This window comes from Tauraco erythrolophus, chromosome 10 (genome assembly GCF_009769465.1).
Source record: "Tauraco erythrolophus isolate bTauEry1 chromosome 10, bTauEry1.pri, whole genome shotgun sequence".
Lineage (NCBI taxonomy): Eukaryota > Metazoa > Chordata > Aves > Musophagiformes > Musophagidae > Tauraco > Tauraco erythrolophus.
The window spans coordinates 8,482,796-8,502,767 of record NC_141474.1 but is presented as its reverse complement, the minus strand read 5'-3'; the positions used below and the strand labels follow the sequence as shown (position 1 = coordinate 8,502,767).

The following is a 19,972-nucleotide window of genomic DNA, read 5'->3' as shown; positions in this document are numbered from 1 at the left end:
CCATTTCTCAATAAGCACAGGGCACAGCACCTCGGGATGGGGGTCCAGGGGACCGGGGTATAGGAGGAGACAAATGATCTGAGCCATGTAGGAGCTGCCCCCTGAGCTGCCGTCCTCCAAAAAAGAGACCACCAGAAGCCATTGCTCTCACGGGGCTTTTATTGTTGGGCTGGCCCTTGTCTCCCACCCCACCGCCTGTGGCCAGCCGAGCCCCTTGCCACCGTGCCCACCGGCAGAGGAGACCCGTGCCCGGCCCTGAGCCCAGTCGCCTGCCCGGGGCAGCACGTCCTTCCTGGCTCTTTTGGGGATTTTTTTTTTTTTCTTTGAAATATTTTATTTAAAAAATATAGTAGCTGTGGAAAGCAGCCCTCTTTATAAACACTTGATGCCGGGGTGAAACGCATCATCACCATCCTTATTAGTGAGCCCTCCCGGGCACCTGTACCTGCCCGCGGCGGGCAGGGAGGCTTGTGATGGCGGGGAGAGAGCGAGAGACCCTCCTGAAAATAGAAATATTGTGCTGAGTCGTTTGGAGTGAATGAAATACATAAAACACCAGCATTCGATCAGCGTTAGCTTGTCAAATATTGCTCCCGGGGCAGTCGGCGTAGCGCTGGCGGAGGCGCGGTCCCCCTCGTCCCGTGCTGGGCTGCCACGCCGGCCCCCAGCCCTGCTCCCTGCCGCGGGGCTTGCTGCTTTCGCCCACCACCCACCACAAGGACACTGGCCCCGGGAGCAGCCCGGGAGCCCCCTGGGAGCCGTTATAAATAGGAAACTGTAAACACAACCATCGGAGATAAGAGACATCTACATCACAGGGTTTACTGGTTCAAACGTCCCACCCTCCCTCCCCAACCCGTACACGTACGTCCCTGTCCCCACTCCATAAAAAGAAGGTCTCCGGTAACAAAATCATCCTTCCAGGCTTGGAGTAAAGGTGAGGTGCTGGAGGAGTAAAAAGGGACATTGCAATTGTGGCGGTTCTTGCTCGGGAGAGGAGAAGTCGGCAGGAGGGAGAGAGAGGGTTAGCTGGTTTGGGTCCTTTGCAAGTTCATTTGGTTTGTCTGGAGGACTCCTAGGGTTATACCTGAGATGAAGACATCTAGGGGACACTCCATAGCTCAATTAAAACATGGTGGGTGTTTTGTGCCTAGAAGAGCCCTTGCCGCCGGGATTCGTCCGTCGCACTCGCCCCGCGCGGCAGGAGAGCAGCATCCCTTCTCCGCTCAGCATGGGGCTGTCTGAACCAACACTCGGCTGGGGGTGATCCCTCATGTGTCGAGGATCTCACTGGTGGGCGACGGCTCGTGGGGGATGCCCTGTGTGGTGTGGATGGTCTGGTTGTGGGAGAGGGAGTTCTGCTGGAGCTCCAGGGCGATGGCGTTCTGGGGGAACTCCTTCACCTGCCGCTTGTACTCAAGGAAGGTGCACGCCTTGGTGGCAATCGCGATGATGTTCTTGCCAATAAAGATGGTGGAGACCCTGCTGTCCTGGAACAAGACCATGTTGATGGCCCGGATGAAGATGGTGACGATGTTAATGGTGACCAGGCTGAGGACGGGGTAGAGCATCATTTTTTGTGGGGCAATGTGCTCCCCTTGCATGCTGATCTCACTGAGGGACACGCAAGGCAGGATCAGGAGGAGTATGTAGCAGTAGAAGAACATGAGCCCCTCTGCCCAGATGGGCAGGCCGGTCCTGTGTGGCTCCCAGAGGTTGGCTTGGATGTCCAAGATATCCAGCAGGTCGAGGGCCACCCAGAAGAGGCGGCCCCGCAAGTCCTCTTTCTTCCGAAAAGTCCGTATGTACTCCATGCTGTCCAAGGCCACCAGCACCAGGTAGAGCCCCGGCACACAGATAGAGAGGAGCAGGGTCAGGGCTTTCCTGGCCACCGTCTCCAGGTTTTTCTTGTCCGCTTTGTAATTCTGAAAGATGAAATACAGCTTGATCTCCAGCACGAAGATGTAGAGGAACCACAGGATCATGGCGTAGCCCCGCTTGGCCGTCTTCACCTCCGCCCCCACCCACACCGCCACGTAGCGCAGCACGATGAGGAAGCAGATGTCCCCCACCAGCACGATGATGCAGACACCTATCTTTCGGGGCCCCTGGTTCTGCTCCACCAAGTAGGCGTCCATGAAGGCCATGCTGGTCATGATGACGATGGTGGTCAGACAGACGTGGCGCTTGTCGGGCGGCGGCAGCACCATGGTGAGACGAGCAGCCCTCCCTCCGCGCCGGCACTAGGGGAGCAGTCCCACTGGCGGGGCGCAGGAGGACATCCACAGTGAGCCTGGGGACCAATGGCTGCTCCGTCCCCCAGCCCCAGGAGCAGGTCCACGGCGGAGCAGTGGCTCAGCTGGCAGCCCCACGCTCCCAGGGCTCTGGGCTGCCCTTGCAGACCCCACTGCAGCTCTTTGCCCTTGGCTGGCCGTGCCCTGCAAGCACCGCTCCTCTGCCACCAGTAGCCAGGGCTCACAGGGGCACAGGCCCTCCTGGAGGGACGTCCCTCCTCCGTGGCAAGGGCCTCATCATTGTCAGGCTCTCTGGTTATCCTACGGCATTGATGAACCTCTGGGCTTCAAGCCTCAAATCCTAGCACGGATCCCTGGCAACGCGGTAGGCAATGGGGCAGCAGGCAGAGCCGGCTGGCAGGACAGGACGGGGAGATCTCCTCTTCCCGGTGAGACCCCACGCTCCTCCGGGATCTGGGGAGCTCCCACTGTGTCCTCACGGGGAACCACCTTCACTCCTATCCCCGTGGGGCCGTGCCCTGCTCCTGCGGCTCCCAGCTGCGCACACATCCCTCCATCCCTGGAAAAAAGGGTAGAGAACAAGCATTAAGGTCTCTCCACTCGCCAGCCATGGGACCACAGGGACGACAGCCCCCGCCTGCATGAGTTGGGCTCCCACCCGGCACTGTCCCACCGCCAGGGCACACACCACTGTGCCCTGTGCTTGAGGCAGAGCAGCTTTTTATCGAGGATAAACCCAGCCCAGGGTGCCCTGCATGGAAACTGGGCACGCTGCCCTTACGCAGGCACCCTCCACCCCAGACTCCTTGACGAGCTCAGGCCCTGGGTGCTCCTGCAGAGAAAGCAGGAGCACGACCCAGGCACAGAAAGGCAGATCCGCGAGTGCCCCCAACACCACGGGGTCCTGCTGGGGCCGTGGCAGCCCCAGCTCCAGGTGCCCCAGCCCGGCCATGCCCCAGCTGCGGCAGCGAGAGGGACCCACATGCTCTGCGGAGGTCCCAGCCTGGGGGAGTGGGGGGTCTGCTAGATGATGGTCTTGGGGGTGTACCAATTACTGAGGAGGGGAGCACCCAGCTTCCAGTGAGGAATAAAAACAGGGGAGCTCTCCGGAGAGGGCTCTGGGGCTTCCTTCTCAGCATGTGCTGCCAGACCCCTGCCCACGGCTGCAGCTGGGGAAGGGGTGAAGCAGCTCGCAGGGTGCAGGGAACGTCCCCCCTAGAGTTGGGGCGAGGTCAGGGCTGGCATGCGGGTCTCGGGCTGTCACCAGCATGAGGTCCCAGCAGCTTTCTGGGCTGGCTCAGCTGCTCATGGCCACCCCTCCATCTCGCCACGCTGCGCTCACGTAATTCGTTTGTTGATCTTTTCTGCGCAGGGACTGCGCTCCCGGGAAGTGGACAGGTCCCAGCGCACTCGAGAGTACCACCAAACTGCTTACGCAGAGCGGAGGATGTGCAGATCCGTAACGATCACAGTCAGGTCTCCCATCACACGCCGTGTGACAGCCAGCCTATGTGCACAGCAGCTTCCTGGGAGGAAAGTTCTTGACCCCACAGACGCCCCTATAGATCACCCCACCCAGTGGAGCCTGGCTGCCACGGTCACATCTGCCCACAGATCCTGGTCCCTTGTGCAACCCGTGCTTTGCCAGCCCTCGGCACTGGTCGGTGGAAGTGGCGGCCCTGGAGATAACACCTCCAGGGTGACACAGTCAGGCTGCCGGCTCTGCAAGCGCTCCTTACCCAGCCTGATGGGGTTAGGCTGAGCCTAGACCTGGATCTGGAGGGCTGCGAAGGTGCTGAGCTGAACCTCGTACATGCATGCAATTGAGCTGCCCATCCCTTGGGGCCAGGGGGATCCCTGCTTGCAGGAGGGTGACCAGGACCCAGGGAGTGCCTGGGAGCCATCGGAGGGATTCAGTGCCAGAGCCCACCCAGGACTCAGTGGCACCGCTTCTGCTCCCCACCGGCTGGCTTAATGAGGATGCACACGGACCTGGGTGCTCTCGTCTTTTAGGGAGAGTGGCAGAGGTTGAGGTGAAGCAGCCAAGCCCAAGGGATTGTATGCCACCAAAAACCTGCCCTACTTTGCACGGGGAAATGTACGGCAGCTGCTTATGCTTGTGGGGCCTCATTTAAATAAAAGCTGGATCCTCTCCTGCTTCAGAGAGAGAAGAAGTGGGAAGCCAGATGAATCAGAGCCAGCCCCGACGTGTGCCTGGGTAGGTGGACACCAGGGATGTGTCTGCCCACGCCCTGGTTCCCAAAGGACATGGCAGGTGAGGACGCGGCACTCAGCAAACCTTACTGGGCAACGTCAAACCTGCTGCCCCAGCTGGGACCCCTGCGTTGCTCGTCCGAGCCCACTGCCAGACCCATGTGCTGCTGGAAAACCAGCATGTTAAAACCATTTCTCAGGCAGGAATTGTTCAGAAAGAAACCACAGAGCCCAAGAGGACTCAGGCGTACCCCTGAGCGGTGCGTCCCAGGCGAGGGACTCACCGCAGCCCTGCTCCCACCAGCACGGCTCAACGCAGCCTCTTGTAGCTGCCGCTCAGAGCTTCAATTTGTCCTTTCCTGAGGTTTCGGATAAAAATATACAGTCATCGCTGTAACGGCTTCTAAACTCGTTCCAAGTTTTACAGGGGATTTATAGCCGAGAATGGATAATTCCAGATAAATTGGGTCTTTCAAGAGGGAACAGCGTTTTTTTTCTTTCTCCCTTAAGTATTTACGCCTTCAAAAGGCAGCGGTTATTTAAAGGGCAGTGGGTGCCTCACAGCACGTTAAGGTTAGGAAGCAGCTTGCTGGTAAATCACAGCCCTCTGCCCTGTGCTCTGGGAGGCTGGGGAAGGCCCACGCTGTCCCCATGCCTGTATGGAAGCACACAGGGAACCCCGGCCCTGCCTCTTGCTCAACACCCAGGGCACTGGACGACAGTAATTCACGGCGTTGGCAACAGCAGCAGACAAGTCTTTCATGGCTGGTGCCAAGCAGATCATTTTCAGCAAAGAATATGCTTGAACGGTGGATTCTTCCCTCTTGGCCACTCCTGAACGAGCCACGGCAGCTTGGGATGGATTTGATAAACATGTTCATTTGTTACAGTGACCTTTCGGACTGGGGAAAGGGGATCGCAGGGCTGAGCTGAACCACAGGGCTCAAGGGCTGGTTCAATCCTGTATTACCCAGGGCGAGCACCTCTCTTGCCTTTTTGCAAAGAGTTTCTAAGCCATTTACTGTGGTACAAGATCTTATTCTCCAGCTGTGCAATAGCTGGTGTTTCCCCCACCTCTTGCAGCCCTGGTGCTACATGGAAATACGGAGGTTGCTGCCTATCTGTGGAGCAGAGCTTGGCAGTGTGAGTGATGTGTGACCTCCCTACCAGGCAGAGGGAACCAAAAGTCTCCTCAGAGGACTACTCAAAAAAGCAGGTAGTTTTTAAACAACCATCACTCTGGGAAATCCTGATTCATAAGTTTTAAATGACTGCATTTGACAGAACATTCAGAAACCGCTTGAGAAACATGCTGGATAAACAAGAAAATGAGCACGTCAGATCGCCACAAGAGCGTATCTGAGGCAAATATTTGTTTAGACAAGTATTCACAAAACTTTTCTCCCTGCAGGAATTCTTGTAAATCAGAGGCAGCTCACCTGGATGTAACAAGCTCGGAGTGTTACGGATGCCAGCGAGCCAGGCTGGCAGCTTCCTACAGGAAGGGATCTAGCAGCCTTTGCATCCCGCTTGGTGCCCCGGTTCCCACGAGCCGGGATTGCTGCGGTGCGTCAGCCTTGGCAAGTTTGGCCCTCCTTACCCGGACAAAATTCAATCCCGAATTGCATATTCTCCTCTACTGCTATCCCAAGTAAACCACTCCATTGCTTGCACTGGGGCGAGCATGTGTGCTTGGTACCACCCATGGCAGCTGGCGAGGGGCAGCCCAAGGGCAGTGCCCAGCCACACCAGCGAGCACCAGCAGCGTGGCACGGGGATGGGCATGGGTGGCAGCAGCAGCAGCACAACCACTCTCCATCGCCGTGGCTTGCTTGGGGACACCCCACTTCCCAGCCCAGCCTGGCCCTTCCCAGCATCCTCGTTTTTTCCTAGAGGGAAAAAATTTCCTAGAGGGACTTGGGGCCCTGCGGGTGGGTCCAAAACCAACCCAAGCACAGAGTTTGCACTCTCATCTTTGCACTGCATCCTCCGGCACCGAGGGAAAGGGAGCAGCAGAGGTGCAGCCAGCCCCTGCCCTTACTGCTCTGGTGCCTCTGCTCTGGCTGGGCAGTTGGTTCTTGGTCTCGTATCTGTTTTTCCCGGCCCTCCCGGCTGCTCTAAAGCCCCCGTGGTTACCTGAGGACGTGCGGTCACAGACTTGCTATGCCGGGCGCTTTGGACAAAAATTAAACTGTGCTTTCCATCCGGACACCAGCAGCTTGTTGCGGTGTGATTAATCACTGCTAGCGCCACTGTTACCAGCATCTGCAGCCCGCAGCCACTCATCACCAGTGCCCTCCTGTGTCCTCTCCCACCTTCACTCGCTGCCCGTGCCTGGCATCACCTGGGATGGCACCAGGCACTGCACCGGAGAGCCGGGCGGGCGTGGGGAGCCACTGGCATGCCCGCACCCCTGCACAAACCCCGTCTCCCAGGTCCAGGGAGAGAGCAGCCACAGATGAGCCTGGAGGGCTGTGGAGCCACTGTCAGAACACAGCCCCACTAACGCCAGTGGTGCTTCCCCAACCCCAGCTCTACCTGGCGCATTAGTGTAGATTATTTAAATGATTTGAATTCTGTCTATAAATAAGAGAGGGAGCAAGAGAGGCAAAAGTACACACACCGTGCTTCCCAGCTAGTTAGGATGCCGCATTGCTTAGAGCTTCATTTGCACTTTAATTGCTTTGATCTATTCCAACCTTCCTGGTGTCAATTCCAAATTCCCCTCCACTTAGTCCTTCAGCCCTCCAAAGAGGCTGGCACTCCCCGTGTCCCGTGTCATAGCACTGTCCCTGGTGCAGGGCAGGCTGAGGCGACGGGCACAGCCACCTTTTGCCGGGACTAAAGGCCGACCGTGGCAGAGCCGCCGGGCGATGGCATCGCTCACTGGCAGCCGGCTCACACCAAGCGACCTGCTCTTGGGAGAGGTGGTGGCTGGGAAGTGGCTGTTAATTGCCGACTCTTTTTGTGACCCAGTGAATAGTTTGTGACCTCTGCACGTCAAGCAAGGATGGGGATACAGGAGAGAAAATTCTCCTCTGACCGAGGAACTATAAAGTCATGTCATCCCCGTGCCATTGCGTCTTCCTGTCTCGCCTCGCTGAAATTGGTGTGGGTGGGTGTCTCGCTCGGCCCCTGCAGGCTGGGATTTCGTCTCTCCCTGCGGCGCAGGCCCTGGGGACTGATGCAGGGGGGATATGCTCGTACCCTGGAGAATGGGAAAGGTGGCTTCTGGGCAGCGGCTGCGCCCTGCCTCCTCTGAGGCAGTACCGGCATCTCAAGTGCATCCTGCGAAGGAAATGAGATTGAGGAAGATTTTTTCCGGACACTGCCCACTAATTGTGTCTAAAGGAGGAAGCAGCCCACTTGCTAATGAGAACAGATAATTTACCATGTAGGCACATCGAGAAACAGGGAAAGAGCTGCAAACTGTTCCCAGAACCTGCCCAAAATAAACAGTGCAGCAGGGCTGGCAGACGAAACCAGCTCCTGCTTACCCCAGCAAACGCATCCACCACGCTCTCACTCTGCAAACCCCCCAGTTCCCTCGGAGGGTCACTTCTCCCCCCTTTTCCCAAAAGAAACCCAAGCGGAAAGTATCAGACCAGTTGCCTGAGTAGGAGAAAAACAAAACCACTCCCTCGATCACATCATTTTCGTGATGGGGTGGGGAACGGCTGATGCCCAAAGCGGAGCCCTGCGCAGGACAGATGGCCTTTTGTGTTCGCAGCCCCATCCCCTGCGGCCGTCCTGGCCAGGGCTCTCCCGCCGACGCAGGCGGCTGGAGCTGCCGGGAACATCTTCCATTCACAAACACGCTGAGATTGATGATATTTGACAGACGTGTCAAAAAAAAAAAAAAAAAAAGCTTTTCAGATATTTTGGGTGTTTAAAACACAGTGTTTAGAGAAGGTAAATGATTTATTTTGACTTGTACATAAAAAGTTAATTATAATACTCTGTTTTGACACTACCAAAACAATTTACCATTTTCCCAGCAAAACGTGCTCTTTCTGTAGAGGAATTGCTTGGCTTGGCGTTTCCAAGTCGGGTGGATTTTCCAGATTTCGTTCTGATCTGGACCAAACCCCCCATTTAAAAGTGTCAGAATCCTCCACGGTTTGTCAGTTTGGGCATGCGAAACAGGGTGCGTTCGGCAAACACCTGCTGGAAATCCCCAGAGATGGAGGACAAGAAAGCTCCCTGCTCCCGCTCATCCTTGTCCTCACCCTCCTGGGTGCTGGAAGGGAGGCACAATTTTTCCTGGGAGCACTGCTCCCAGCACCCTCACCCAGCACACCCGGGTGCTCCCAGCACCGCTCCGGCAGCACCAGGTGCTCTGGCTGCCCCCACCTCATCTGGGTGTGATGGAGAGGTAGTCAGCTAATCAAAGGAAAATGGAAGCTGGTGTGAGAAGCTCTAAATAGGAGAATTCCGGGAGCTTCTCGATGCTAAAAGTGTGCTTGGAGGGGAAGGGGCTGCTGGGGCAGAATTTCAGTGATCTCCCAAGGAAGGTGCATCTGGGATCCACAGGCATCTCTGACCTCTTTGAGAGTGTTGAGGCAGGGATAAGTCTGTGACAGGTGGCTGGAGGGGCTGGCTTGCAGGCTCTCTTCTGGAGACCTGGGCAGAGGTACCTGCTGGTTCCTCTGACCTGGGGCCAGACTGGATGTCAGACTAAAGGTGGTGGTGAGGGGCCTCTCCTCTTGCTGCCTCCCTCACCCACACAACACAAGGGAAGGCTGTGGGCAGCAAGCGGCTGATGCATATAGACCAGGGTGAGCTCAGAAAGGAAGAGCTGGGAGGACAGAGGGGTTGGACTCTCCAACTGCAATCCTGGAGACCCCTGCTACTTGAAGCTACTCCCCACACCCTAGACCCTTGTCTTCCCCAGGTGAGCAGACGGCCTGTGTGCTTGAAGAGAGGAGTTTGCTTCAGCATTGTGTAGGTGGGGAGGCGTTTCTGGAGGCCAACCAGCTCTCCAGCCCTGTGAGACCCTTCTGATGTGACAAAGGGCATCTGAGTCCTCCCTGGGGCTGCCCTGGGCTCGGCTGCCAGGCTGGGGTGGCACATTGTGGCCAGACAGCAATGGGAGAGAAATCATTCTGCCCCTGTTACTCCTTCTCTACCCTGAGCATAGGCTTAGTAGTGGTGGGATGAGGCGGGCAGTCTGCTGCTGCTGCTGTCGGTCTGGCCTTTGATTAAGGGCGATTGTTCTGCTCTTAATTAACACGAGGCAGCTCTGGCAGAATAGAGGAGAGGAGCCCAGTGACTGTGACAAAAGGAGAGCGTGTCCGCTGGCTCCTGCTGAGCCTGGTACAGCTGCCCTTGCCCGGGCTGCCTGCAATGCCACCCCCAAACTTCGCTGGGAGCCTCAACCCAGAGCTCTCCCCCTCCTGTGACACCAGCTGCATCCAGCTGCTGCGTGACCCAGCAGCAGAGATGGGGAGGGTCCAGTTAATCCCTGGCAAGGCTGGTCCAATGCTAATTATTGATGGCAATAGCTCACTGACAGTCATTGTGAAATCTTAGCAGGATGAGAATTCCTGGTGGTGCATCCCCAGCAGACAGCTATTAACTTGTCTGGTCTTAAATCACTGTTGAGTCATGGAAGGGCATTGGTGGTGCCACAGAGCTGGAGATGGGCCTTGGTGGACTCTGTTCTCCGTTTGCTCTCCATCATTTAAGTCCATGCCAGTGCCAGATCCTTCTGGAGGAAGAGGTGTTCTGCAGGATGGTGTGCTGATGGGCAGTGGTGCTTGTCAGGCTCAGGAGGACAGCAGGCAGGTGTGGTTGGCACTCCATGTAGGCACCAATCTCAGGGCCACCCTCCCCATTCTGTGTGTGCCTCAGCCTCTGGGGTGGGGCCACGCTGGCGTCTGCTGCTCCATCATCGCCTGGGAGACAAACATTGCACCCATCTCGATGCAGGGCAAGAAAAATAATGCCAGCCCAGAGGTCACCAGGGAGACACTTCTCCTCCTCTGGTTTCCAGCCTTCCTTCTACAAGCCATCTAATAAATCTAATAAGATCTGTCTTGCTGGTGTCTAATTCAATTCCAGCATCCAGAGACCAGACCCCTTCTATCACTCACAGACATAACCAGCCACATCCTCGGTGTACGAGTCAGGCCAAGGGGCTGCTGCAGGCTACTCCAGAAGGGACCAATTACCTGGGATCAGAACTTGCTCTCCCAATCAATTATGTGTTTATAGATTTTCCTTGGGTCACACCTAATCAAATTATTTAGATGCTTGAATACCATGGTCAGAGGCAACTTCTAAACTGAAGTCCGGGCACTAAATGAGGTGCCTTCTGTTTCAGCTCGAGGACAACTCTCCACAGCACCTCCTGTTTACGTCCTCACTCAGCGATCTCCAGTGTGTTCAGCCTAAGGCTGTCTCCAGCCAGCAGCGGGGCTTTGACTCCTGCTCTGAAGGCAAAGGACTTCCAAGGTTGCATGGAGAGTCATGATCAAGCCTAGTTCCCCAAATCTGCTCCAGTACCTGGAAGCACAGAGACAGGATGGTGGCTCTGCTCCACGGAGCATCTTCTGGTCTCTGGCCCCAGTGGCCATGCTTCAACAGAGCTCAGAGGCTGCAAATGCCCTGATCTGAGCTTCCAGGAGCATGTCTGACAAAAGCTTCTGGTCTCATCATCTTCACCCGTGCTGTGTCACACGCTGCTAATGAACTACAGCAAAACTCTTAGCAGGAAGGATTTGTGTTTCCATGGTGCTGCCCTCCCAAAGGGCCCCCACCCACTTCCTGGGCAGTGACACAGCGATGCTCCAAGCCACCCAGGAGCCAGACCCTGGAACTGTCACCCTTGCATAGGGGCCAGCTGACACGTGTTCGGGAAGGGGTCGGGGTGGCTGGGGTGAGCACGTGCTGGGGTATCTGAAGTAACAACCTGTACATCTGGGTCAGGATCTCCTTTGCATCTGTCCTGCAGTGTCAGCCACAGGGATGCTTCTGTATGCCCTGTGCAGCTCAGAGCACGGGCGGCCCAGCCAAAACACCTGCATGGTGTCCCCAAGCTGCGGGTTAGGCAGCACCCATCGTGCAGGAGGTGTGTGCTGCTTGCTTGGCCTGGGTCCTGTTTGCATTAGCTGTTGTTTTTTCAGGCTTTCTTTGCTAATGAAACTCCTTCCCTCCTGAAAAAAAAAAAAAAACTGCGTAAAAGATATCCAAGTGATTGATCCTTGTTGAGGATATGTGCTCAGAAGGACCCGCGTGGAGCAGTGCGAGGCGGGGAGGGGGAGTGGGCCGGGGCACGAGCCGTGTCCCTGGCGCTGGGGAAGCTCCTGGGCTCCTTGCTGCCAGGTCCTAGGTGAGGAGGGCGCGCAGCGCAGAGGCTGCACAGAAATCGGGAGACGCTGCGGCTTCCCCGTCCGACCGCGTGAGCGGGCGTCCTCTCCCCCAGGAGGATGTGACAATTTGCTGCGCTGGAGCTCATTGCCAAGGAGATAAAATATTTATGGCTGCTCTCTCTTGCTTCCCGTTTCAAGCCACGGTGACTTATTTGTTACAAATTCGCATGCACGTTTAAAGACATCTTTACATTCCTTCTGAGTACAAAAGGTTTATTTCTCCATGTAGCGTTTTGCCAGTCAGAACCAGCCACCCCATCTACTCTGTGCCTGCTTCTGTCCCTGGCTTCAGTGCTCATTTTCCTCTTGGTAATGACTATCATTATACTAAGAAAAATGGGTCATTTAGAGCCGTTTCTTCCCAAATGAAAGGTTGTGGGATACAGGATATCATTAAAATTCTAAACCTGACTTCCAACCTCAAAAGCAGGCTCTCGCTGTTCGGGTATCTCTGCAGAGGGAGGGTGGGCGGGTGCACAATGAATGCGCTTTGGCCACGAAACGACTGGCCGAGCCCGCGCGGCCTGTGCCACCCACACCTGCGCTGGCACCCAGGCTCTCTGCCTGGCACTGGAGGGCAGACGAGGTGGAGGGCGAGGACCTGCCCTGTTCCCTCTGACATCCCCGTCCCTGCAACTGCAGGTGCCTGGGAACGGAGGAGACGCTTGCCCAAAGTCTCTCCCCACCTCCCCAGCCCTGGATCCAGGCTCCCAGCAGAAACGTGTCTCCTCGTTTCTGATGACTGGAAAGAATTCCCTGCCCGAGGTCAGTGCTAGCTTTGGCAGAGACGGCGGATCTCCCACCTGCCTGGTGCTCTCCACTCCCCGATCTCCAGCATGCTGCTGCCCCACAGGCTTGTTTCTCTCTCCTGGTATTCCCAGAAGGGGATTCCTGGGAAAGGTTTTGCTTGGAAAGGCTATGCAAGCTCAGTGCAAGCCTGAAATTGTTGTGTACAGAGCTGTAAGGCAAAGCTAATCCGTTTTGCAGCTTAGCTGGCTGCTGAAAGATGCTATTTAGGAGTGGGGAACCGCTAGTTGGTTTTCTCCCCTCCACGATATGGGAGGGACAAGTGATATTCAGAGGATCAGAGATGGAGACTGACCTAAAATGGCTAATTCAGAAACATCTTTTAAGAAGGGAGACTTGCCCCAAATTGTCAACTTTTGAAGTTTTTTCTTCTCTATATGTGCTCAGAACGGACTAATTTTTCATTCTCTTTTTTCACATTTTAAATCAAGATGCGTATGGAAAGCTCTCTCACTGCCGATCGCAGCCAAGCAAAGGCAGGGCGGCTACCGGCGCGTCTGGCACGTGGGACGCAGGGACAACCATGTCAGCCCATCACGGCGACTACATTAAGCATCTCTGCATCACGACATTGACCTCGCAGGGTCACAGCCACAGTTATTAGCGTGCATCACTTCCAGGCTTGTTGCGCCTGGGCGTGCGGTTCTCCCCACGCTAGGCAGTCCCTAGGCACCTGAAAATCGTGGCAGCTGCAGAGCCGGGCACCCTGCCAGGGAGGACGGCGGGAAGGGAGTGTGGGTGGGCTGCGGGACAGCGAGGGCTGCTCCGCTCCTGGGGGCTACGTCTCTGTTAGTGGCGTCTGAATGACAAGTTAGTTTTGGTCCAGCAGACAGGCTGGAAACCCAATATAAATTATTTCTGTTTGACCGCCATTTAATTATTTTCACTTGGGTTTTTGAAACTGCAAGGAATGGTTCGGAGTCAACTTGAGATGCCTTGCTCAGCCTCAGAAAGACGTCCTTTCTTTCGGGGGTTATTTTACCCTTCTCCTCCTCCTCCCCTCCCTTCTGCTGCTAACTTTAGATTGGCTTTAAAGTAGCAAACTCTTTGGACTTTTCGGGAACAATAAAGAAGATAAACACCACGTTGTGCGATTTGCTCGAAAACCCAGTTTCAGGGGAAAAGGATGCAAACCCCATTCCCAAGTAACATCAGATAAAAGGAAAGAGCAATAATATCTGGTTCTATCCACTAAAGGCCACGGAGCCATCACACACCTTTGCCTCTTCTCCCTCAGCTGGAGGGAAGCTCATCCCTGGGGAAGTGACAATAAAGTGCGGAGTGGATCAAACATTTCCCAGTTTTTCAGAGAAAAGATGTGAAATGTGGTGTCTTTCTGGCAAGTATTGCTCACTGAATTTTCAACTGTAAGAGGGATGGGAAAATCGGTGTTTGTGGAGGGTGCATCCCTCTTGTCTGAGGGATGCAGTGGCAACGTGCAATTGGGAGGAGGGTCCTCGCTGGCTGGCCCCTCTTGCCCCACTGAAACAAGGTGCAAGGGAGCAGGGGCAGCAAGCTTCAGGCAAAGGCTTCCCTCACCAAAAAAACACCTGGAACCAAGCATTCCCACCCTAAAAATAAGAAGTACCAAGGATGCCGATCTGTGCAGATGAGAAATGGCTTTCAGACCTCAAAGCCACTGCTGCTGCTCTCCACCTTCTCCATGCATGGAGCATTTTTAGCACCTGGGCGCTGATTTTAATGTGATTTCTGCTATTTCAAGCTTTGGTGAACCCACTTGAGTGGAAAAATGCAAACACTGCTGCAAGCAGCCAGGCCTGGGTTGCGTTTGCTCCTGCTGTGCACTGGGAGGGCATAGCGGTCTGGGGGTGCTGGTGCTCTCTTTTGGGGTGCTGGAGGGAGCTGACTTCCCCACTGTGGCTGGGGATTGGGTGATCTGCTAAGGGCAGCTGTGTTTTTGGGATGGAGCTGCCTAGTGCCAAGCAGCACCCATCACCAGCATGCTGCTGTAGGACAGGGGGATGGTAGGACCTTCCTTTCACCTTGTGCCATGTTCTGTGGAGCCCTGACCCTATCCTGATAAGGGCACTCTTATCATCGCTTTGCTCAGCTTTCTGCTTACTCAACCAGGGGCTCCTGCCAAAGGAGGGACCGGCCTCCTCCTGGGCTGCGCTTGGCCAGCACCGCAGCACTCCTACGTCCTTCCCTGGGGACAGCCGTGAGTGCCATCAGCTCCATTCCACTCTGCTGCTCTCCCTGACCAGCACTGGCCCAGGGAGGGGACATCGCTCAAAGGAGCTCTTGGCCAGCAGGGATGCATCCCTGCTTCTGTGAGATGCTCTTTGGGCTGTTTCCCCCAGCATTTTGCTTCAGCTCAATTTTTGGGAGTTTTCCTCCCACCTTGGGAGCCCCATAGCCCTTCTCTGACCTCCCTTCTTTCCAAACCCCTCTTCCCAGCCCACTTTGTGTGACACAGCGATCACTCTGCTCCTGTGTGACATGCTGGGGCAGGTGGCTGGTCATCTTGCCTATAGTGACAGTCGGTGTTTTTAACCACGTAGTTAAACTCTGATGTCCTGCTGCAGGAGTGGAGGGAGCTGACCTGAGCAGGACACGCTCCCCACCTCCTCTACTTCTCTGCCCCCCAGAAATAAGGGCAGCTCCAGCTTGCAGTATGAGCTGGGGGGGTGCAACCCCCCTGCAGAACTCAGCCCTGCTTCCTGGCTGGGGTGGCAGGTCCTCCGACCCTCCAAACCCCCGCTGGTGCTGGGCTGGAGCTGGATGAGGAGCATGCTGATTGGAGTGTTCTTACATGAATACGGAGCCGTCTATGGCTTTTTGGGTGCATCTTTGTGTTCCCTTCCCATTGAAAGCTGATTTCTTTGTGCCACACTCCAAAATAGCTCAAGTACTTGTTGGAGAGACTGTGGAGAGCTGGCTTTTCTTTCCTCCAAGCTGAAATACAAGTGCCATTGTGCATGGTGTTTGCGCAAGCTACATCCTAGAGGATACCCTACAAGCCTCTGGCCCTGAGCAATGGCGGGATTGGGAGAGCACAGCCAGCTTCAGTCTTGCCCTAATCTGACCTCAGGTCAGCTCTAAACTGATTAGGGCACACCCTGGGCAAATCCTGAATTAGTTCAGTTTATAACTAAATAATAACTATACACAGCGTTCCATTGAATGAACTATATGTGCATAAATATATCCCCCCTGTAAATTTAAATAAGGTCTTGAAAGACAACTAACCATTTGTCGCCGTACGAATTGGCCGCTGTCAGATTGCCGCTAACGCCGGGATCTCCCCCTCTGCTGAGCAAGGAGCCACCCCTTCCGGTCATACCCAGCCTGGCCTCCAGCGCTTGGCTGGGCATCTTCAGCAAGAAAACAATGCAGATAAGGAGGGAGGAAAGATTAAACCTCTTACAACAAACAGAGGGCACATCTGTCCCCTTTCTGCTAGCTGATAGACACGCGACACCAAACACTCGCTCCTAGGAAGACATCGCTTATGCCGTGTCTTGCTAGACAGCATCCGCTGCGGGCGAGATTATAGATGGACTGTTAGAAGTGATAGTAGATGCTAAGATGCCATTACAGGCGTCATTTCTTCTGTCAACACATGGGGAGTTTATATCTGCAACTTCTGTTGGGTGATGGGGAGCTCCCAGAGATGAGGAGGCTTCTCGATGCCGAGTGATACACGTTTCTGTGGGCTGGAGATCACCCATGGCGGCAGTGAGTGTCTGGGGACTCTGCAGCGAGAAACAGCATCACTTGTTTTGGGCAGCACTCACCAGGGAAAGTCTCTGTATTTTGGTACAAATGCTACATATCAGGAACACGGAAAAGATTCATGAAGTCTATGCTGAGCACGGCTGTCCCATCCTCCCTTCCCCTACTACACTGAGAGTAGTAGAAACCAGATTCTTTTTTCATTATTAATTTGGAAATTCATCTGTTTGAAAAAAAAAAGAAAAAGCAAAAGTAAAGAATCCAGGTTTGGGCCATGTTTGGATGCGAGCCCTGAAACTGAGCCTTGCGCTTCATCCCCAATTTAAGCAGGGATCAGCTCAGCGCCGGAGAGCGCCCAGCAGCCCACGGGGTTTTGCTGGCAGCAGCTGCCTTTGGCTCTCCCTACCTCTGCACACTGATGCGAAGGAAAATGGGATGGGTAATTTAATCCTGTCCCACCAGAAGCAAAGCAACACACAAGCCTGCTCATCCTCTTCTCTAAGTTTAGCCCAACAGCGAATTAAAGAGCTGCCACTGGACTCCTGCCAGCCCCTGCTGAGCTAAACTACCTGACTCCGAAAAATAGCACAAAATCCTCCGTTCTGTGTTACTTCTGATCCTGGGGAGAACGACCCATGTCCACCAGGAAACCTGACCCCCTGGGCCAGCGAGAAGCCAATGTAATTTGGGAAAAAGGACAGAGTGAGGAAGGCTTTCTCTCAACGTTGGGCATGTTTCCCGCGGAGGTACTGCTGCCTGGAGCCGCAGCTCAGGGCTCCCTCTGTCCCTCTGCTGTAAGCCCATGAACAGTAATGAATAAATCTGCCCCTGCTCACTTATAAATAGTTTATAAAAGGTTCATAAATGATTTCTAGATGTTTTAATGAATAGCTAATCAATTGTTGCAGGGCCCAATAGGTCATCAGTTTGCTTATAGCCATCAATTACAATGTCTGCTGACGAGCTTATAAGCATCAGTAGGACTCCACCGATGTCTGTGACGGGCCGGTAGCACCTATGAAGAGTTAATAAATAATTAACAAATGATGCAAGTGCTCTTAATTAAAAACTGTAGAAGGCCATTGAAAAATGCATTGCTGGAAAGCTATGGGCAACACAGTAAGGAAACATCTGTACTGGGTTTGAATTCCTGCCTCCAAGGAGCAAAGCCAGCAGAGAGGTGCCAGCCCAGCCCAGAGAGCAGCACATTTCCTTCGTTCAAGGTGATCTGGCTGATTCAAGAGGAACTCTGTGTCTGCCACGGGCTGGAGCAAGGCAGACACCGCTCCTGATCCTGCTTTGAGCCCAGTGGTGGGATGCAGTGGTACCTGCATCCCTAGCTGCTGCAGAAGCATCCTCTGTGCGCTGGCTGCCATGGGGAAGGCACTGGGAAGCCAGGAAACATGGATGCTAGGGAAACCCAGACTTTGCAAGGCTCTGGCCTGCACCTCTGGACATCAAAATGCTTTTCCCTCCTGGCCAAAGGGTGATTTGGGGTGAGTTGCTGCTCCCCTTGTCCCAGCATCCCTCTCTGACAAGGGGGGAAGATGACACACAGAACCGCAGAACAGAGGAGCTGGGCACTATAGCACCACGAGGCGGTAATGTATACGGTGTTTGGCCTCCTTAGCAGAAGTGCTTTATTATCATTAAACGCTGAATATTTCTGGATGATAAAAGCAATTAAGTGTAAAAAAAAAGGTAATGATCCATTCGGTATTGCGTCCAAAAGATATGAAAATCCCTCATAAAATTATCACCCTAGCACAGAATTGGACCTAAATATCTTTATAATGTCAGATAGAGAACTTTGCTTACAGTCAGAACATTTATAAGGCATTCAATTAGCCACCAGAGGGTTTCTTAGTATTCCCCAATTCTCCATGAGCACGCAGGCAATTAGAGGAGATTCTAACTTTTTAAATTAAAGACAGGAGAATTTGGATAAAACCTGTTCCCAGGCTCGCCCTACGTACACGCAGAGGAAATTTCATGCGAATCGGGTTTAATTTACTGCGCGGTTTAGCTCAGAGCCAGAGCAAGACGCTTCCTGCACCTTTGCTGGAAGATCCTTCTGCACGGGAAGGGGACCGGTACACGACGTACTGTGGGTCCTGAGGATGCTCCTGCAAGGGGCTGGGGCAGTGGTCCATTTCCTGTCCCCCTCCCACTCCCCCTGTCACCCCCACAACGTCCCTGAGCTGTTCAGCGGGGTCCCACCCTCCTCGCAGAGCCACTCTGGGGGTGCCCATCACAGGGGACCCCTGTCCCTCCCACTCGGGCCCTCAGGTACCCTGCTGCCAGCCGCCACTCGGCCCCTGCACGCTCCTCCATGCACTATGGCACGGCGCAGCCGTGCCCAGGGACTAATTTAGGTGGGAAATCAGGTCTGTATTTGTAACGCACAGTTAATGGTGAGGGTAATTCATCACAGGAGCAGATGAGCAAGGGACGTGATGGATTTCCTGATTCTGATATCTTTAAATCACAATCAGTTTCTCCTTCCAGACCTGCTCCAGCTGAGCCAGAAGCAATGAGCTCAGCGATGCAGCAATGAGTCAAACCTCTCCATAATCCGGAGCTGTGCTGGGAGCTCCCATCCTCATCCACCCCGCCACGGGGTACCAGGGCTCTCCCACCCCAAGAGAGGGCAGTGGGCGAGAGAACCTCTGTCTGCACTGGGGGCTTTGATCATTTCCTCCTGATTTATATTTTGAGTGTGTTTCAATGGATCAAGACGTCAGATCTGTAGAGCTGTCAGGAAACATCACTTTCTTTTAATAAACAGAGAGCAGCAGGTCATTTAATCTCCTGTACCTGCCCTGCTCCTCCAGCGGAGAGGTAGGACAGCAGCATCCCTCTCTTCCTTTCGGGGTTGCTCTGGCAGACCTTGCCCAGCTCAGCCCCTTCCCCCCAGCTCCAGGGGGTCTACACACCCCTATACCCATGCATGGGCACGTGCTTCTTCAGCGCTGCTCCGCATCACGATGTGGCCTGGCACGAGCACCGGCAGCCGGTCCCAAGCATCAGCAGCTGGTCCCGAGCATTTGGGCCTCCCACGACAGATTTTTCATGGGTGGCTTCGCGATGATGGCATTAGTTTAAAAAACAAATCCGAAGCCATGCCTTTGGCTTTGCTTTCTGGCTCCTGAGCCTGCAAGACTGGCTCAGCTCACGTCTGGAGCCTTGTTCTCCTCCAGCCGCCAGCACTAGATGCTTCACGCCGGCTTCCAGCACAAGCCAAAACCCTCCTGCAGCCATGCGAGAGCCTGCTGCCTTCCCGGGCCATAGGGATCGCAAGGCTCTTAACGCAATTACAGAGGTCACCCACCCCACACCCCAGCCTCCCCCACGCTGCGTGGGGCTCCGGTGGATCTGGGCAGGCAGGAGCATCACGGGGAGCAGCTATGGGAGCCCTGGGGTGTTTCTGGCCCATGGGGTGTCCTCCGGGACCCTCTCTGCGACCGGCTGAAGCAAACTGCTACAAGAATCACTGCATGGTCAAGGAGGAACAAGATGAGCTTTTCCCGACCCCATCCCACCACTGCATATCCAAACCCTTCCTATAAAACCAGCCCTGCTGGAGGAGGCTGGGCTGTGCAGAGGAAAAAGCATGCCAGGGAAGGA

At 54.8% G+C, this 19,972-nt stretch overlaps 1 protein-coding gene across 1 annotated transcript; it reads right to left on the bottom strand.

Annotated features, from left to right (window-relative positions):
• Positions 1-1,271: 1,271 nt before the first annotated feature.
• Positions 1,272-2,210, bottom strand: TMEM121 (transmembrane protein 121). The gene has a single exon (XM_009981903.2). The coding sequence runs from the start codon at positions 2,208-2,210 to the stop codon at positions 1,272-1,274; it is 939 nt and encodes a 312-aa protein (XP_009980205.2).
• Positions 2,211-19,972: the final 17,762 nt, after the last annotated feature.

Excerpts from the sequence above, each read along its gene's own strand:
- TMEM121 (XM_009981903.2), bottom strand. The coding sequence starts at position 2,210 with ATGGTGCTGCCGCCGCCCGACAAGCGCCACGTCTGTCTGACCACCATC.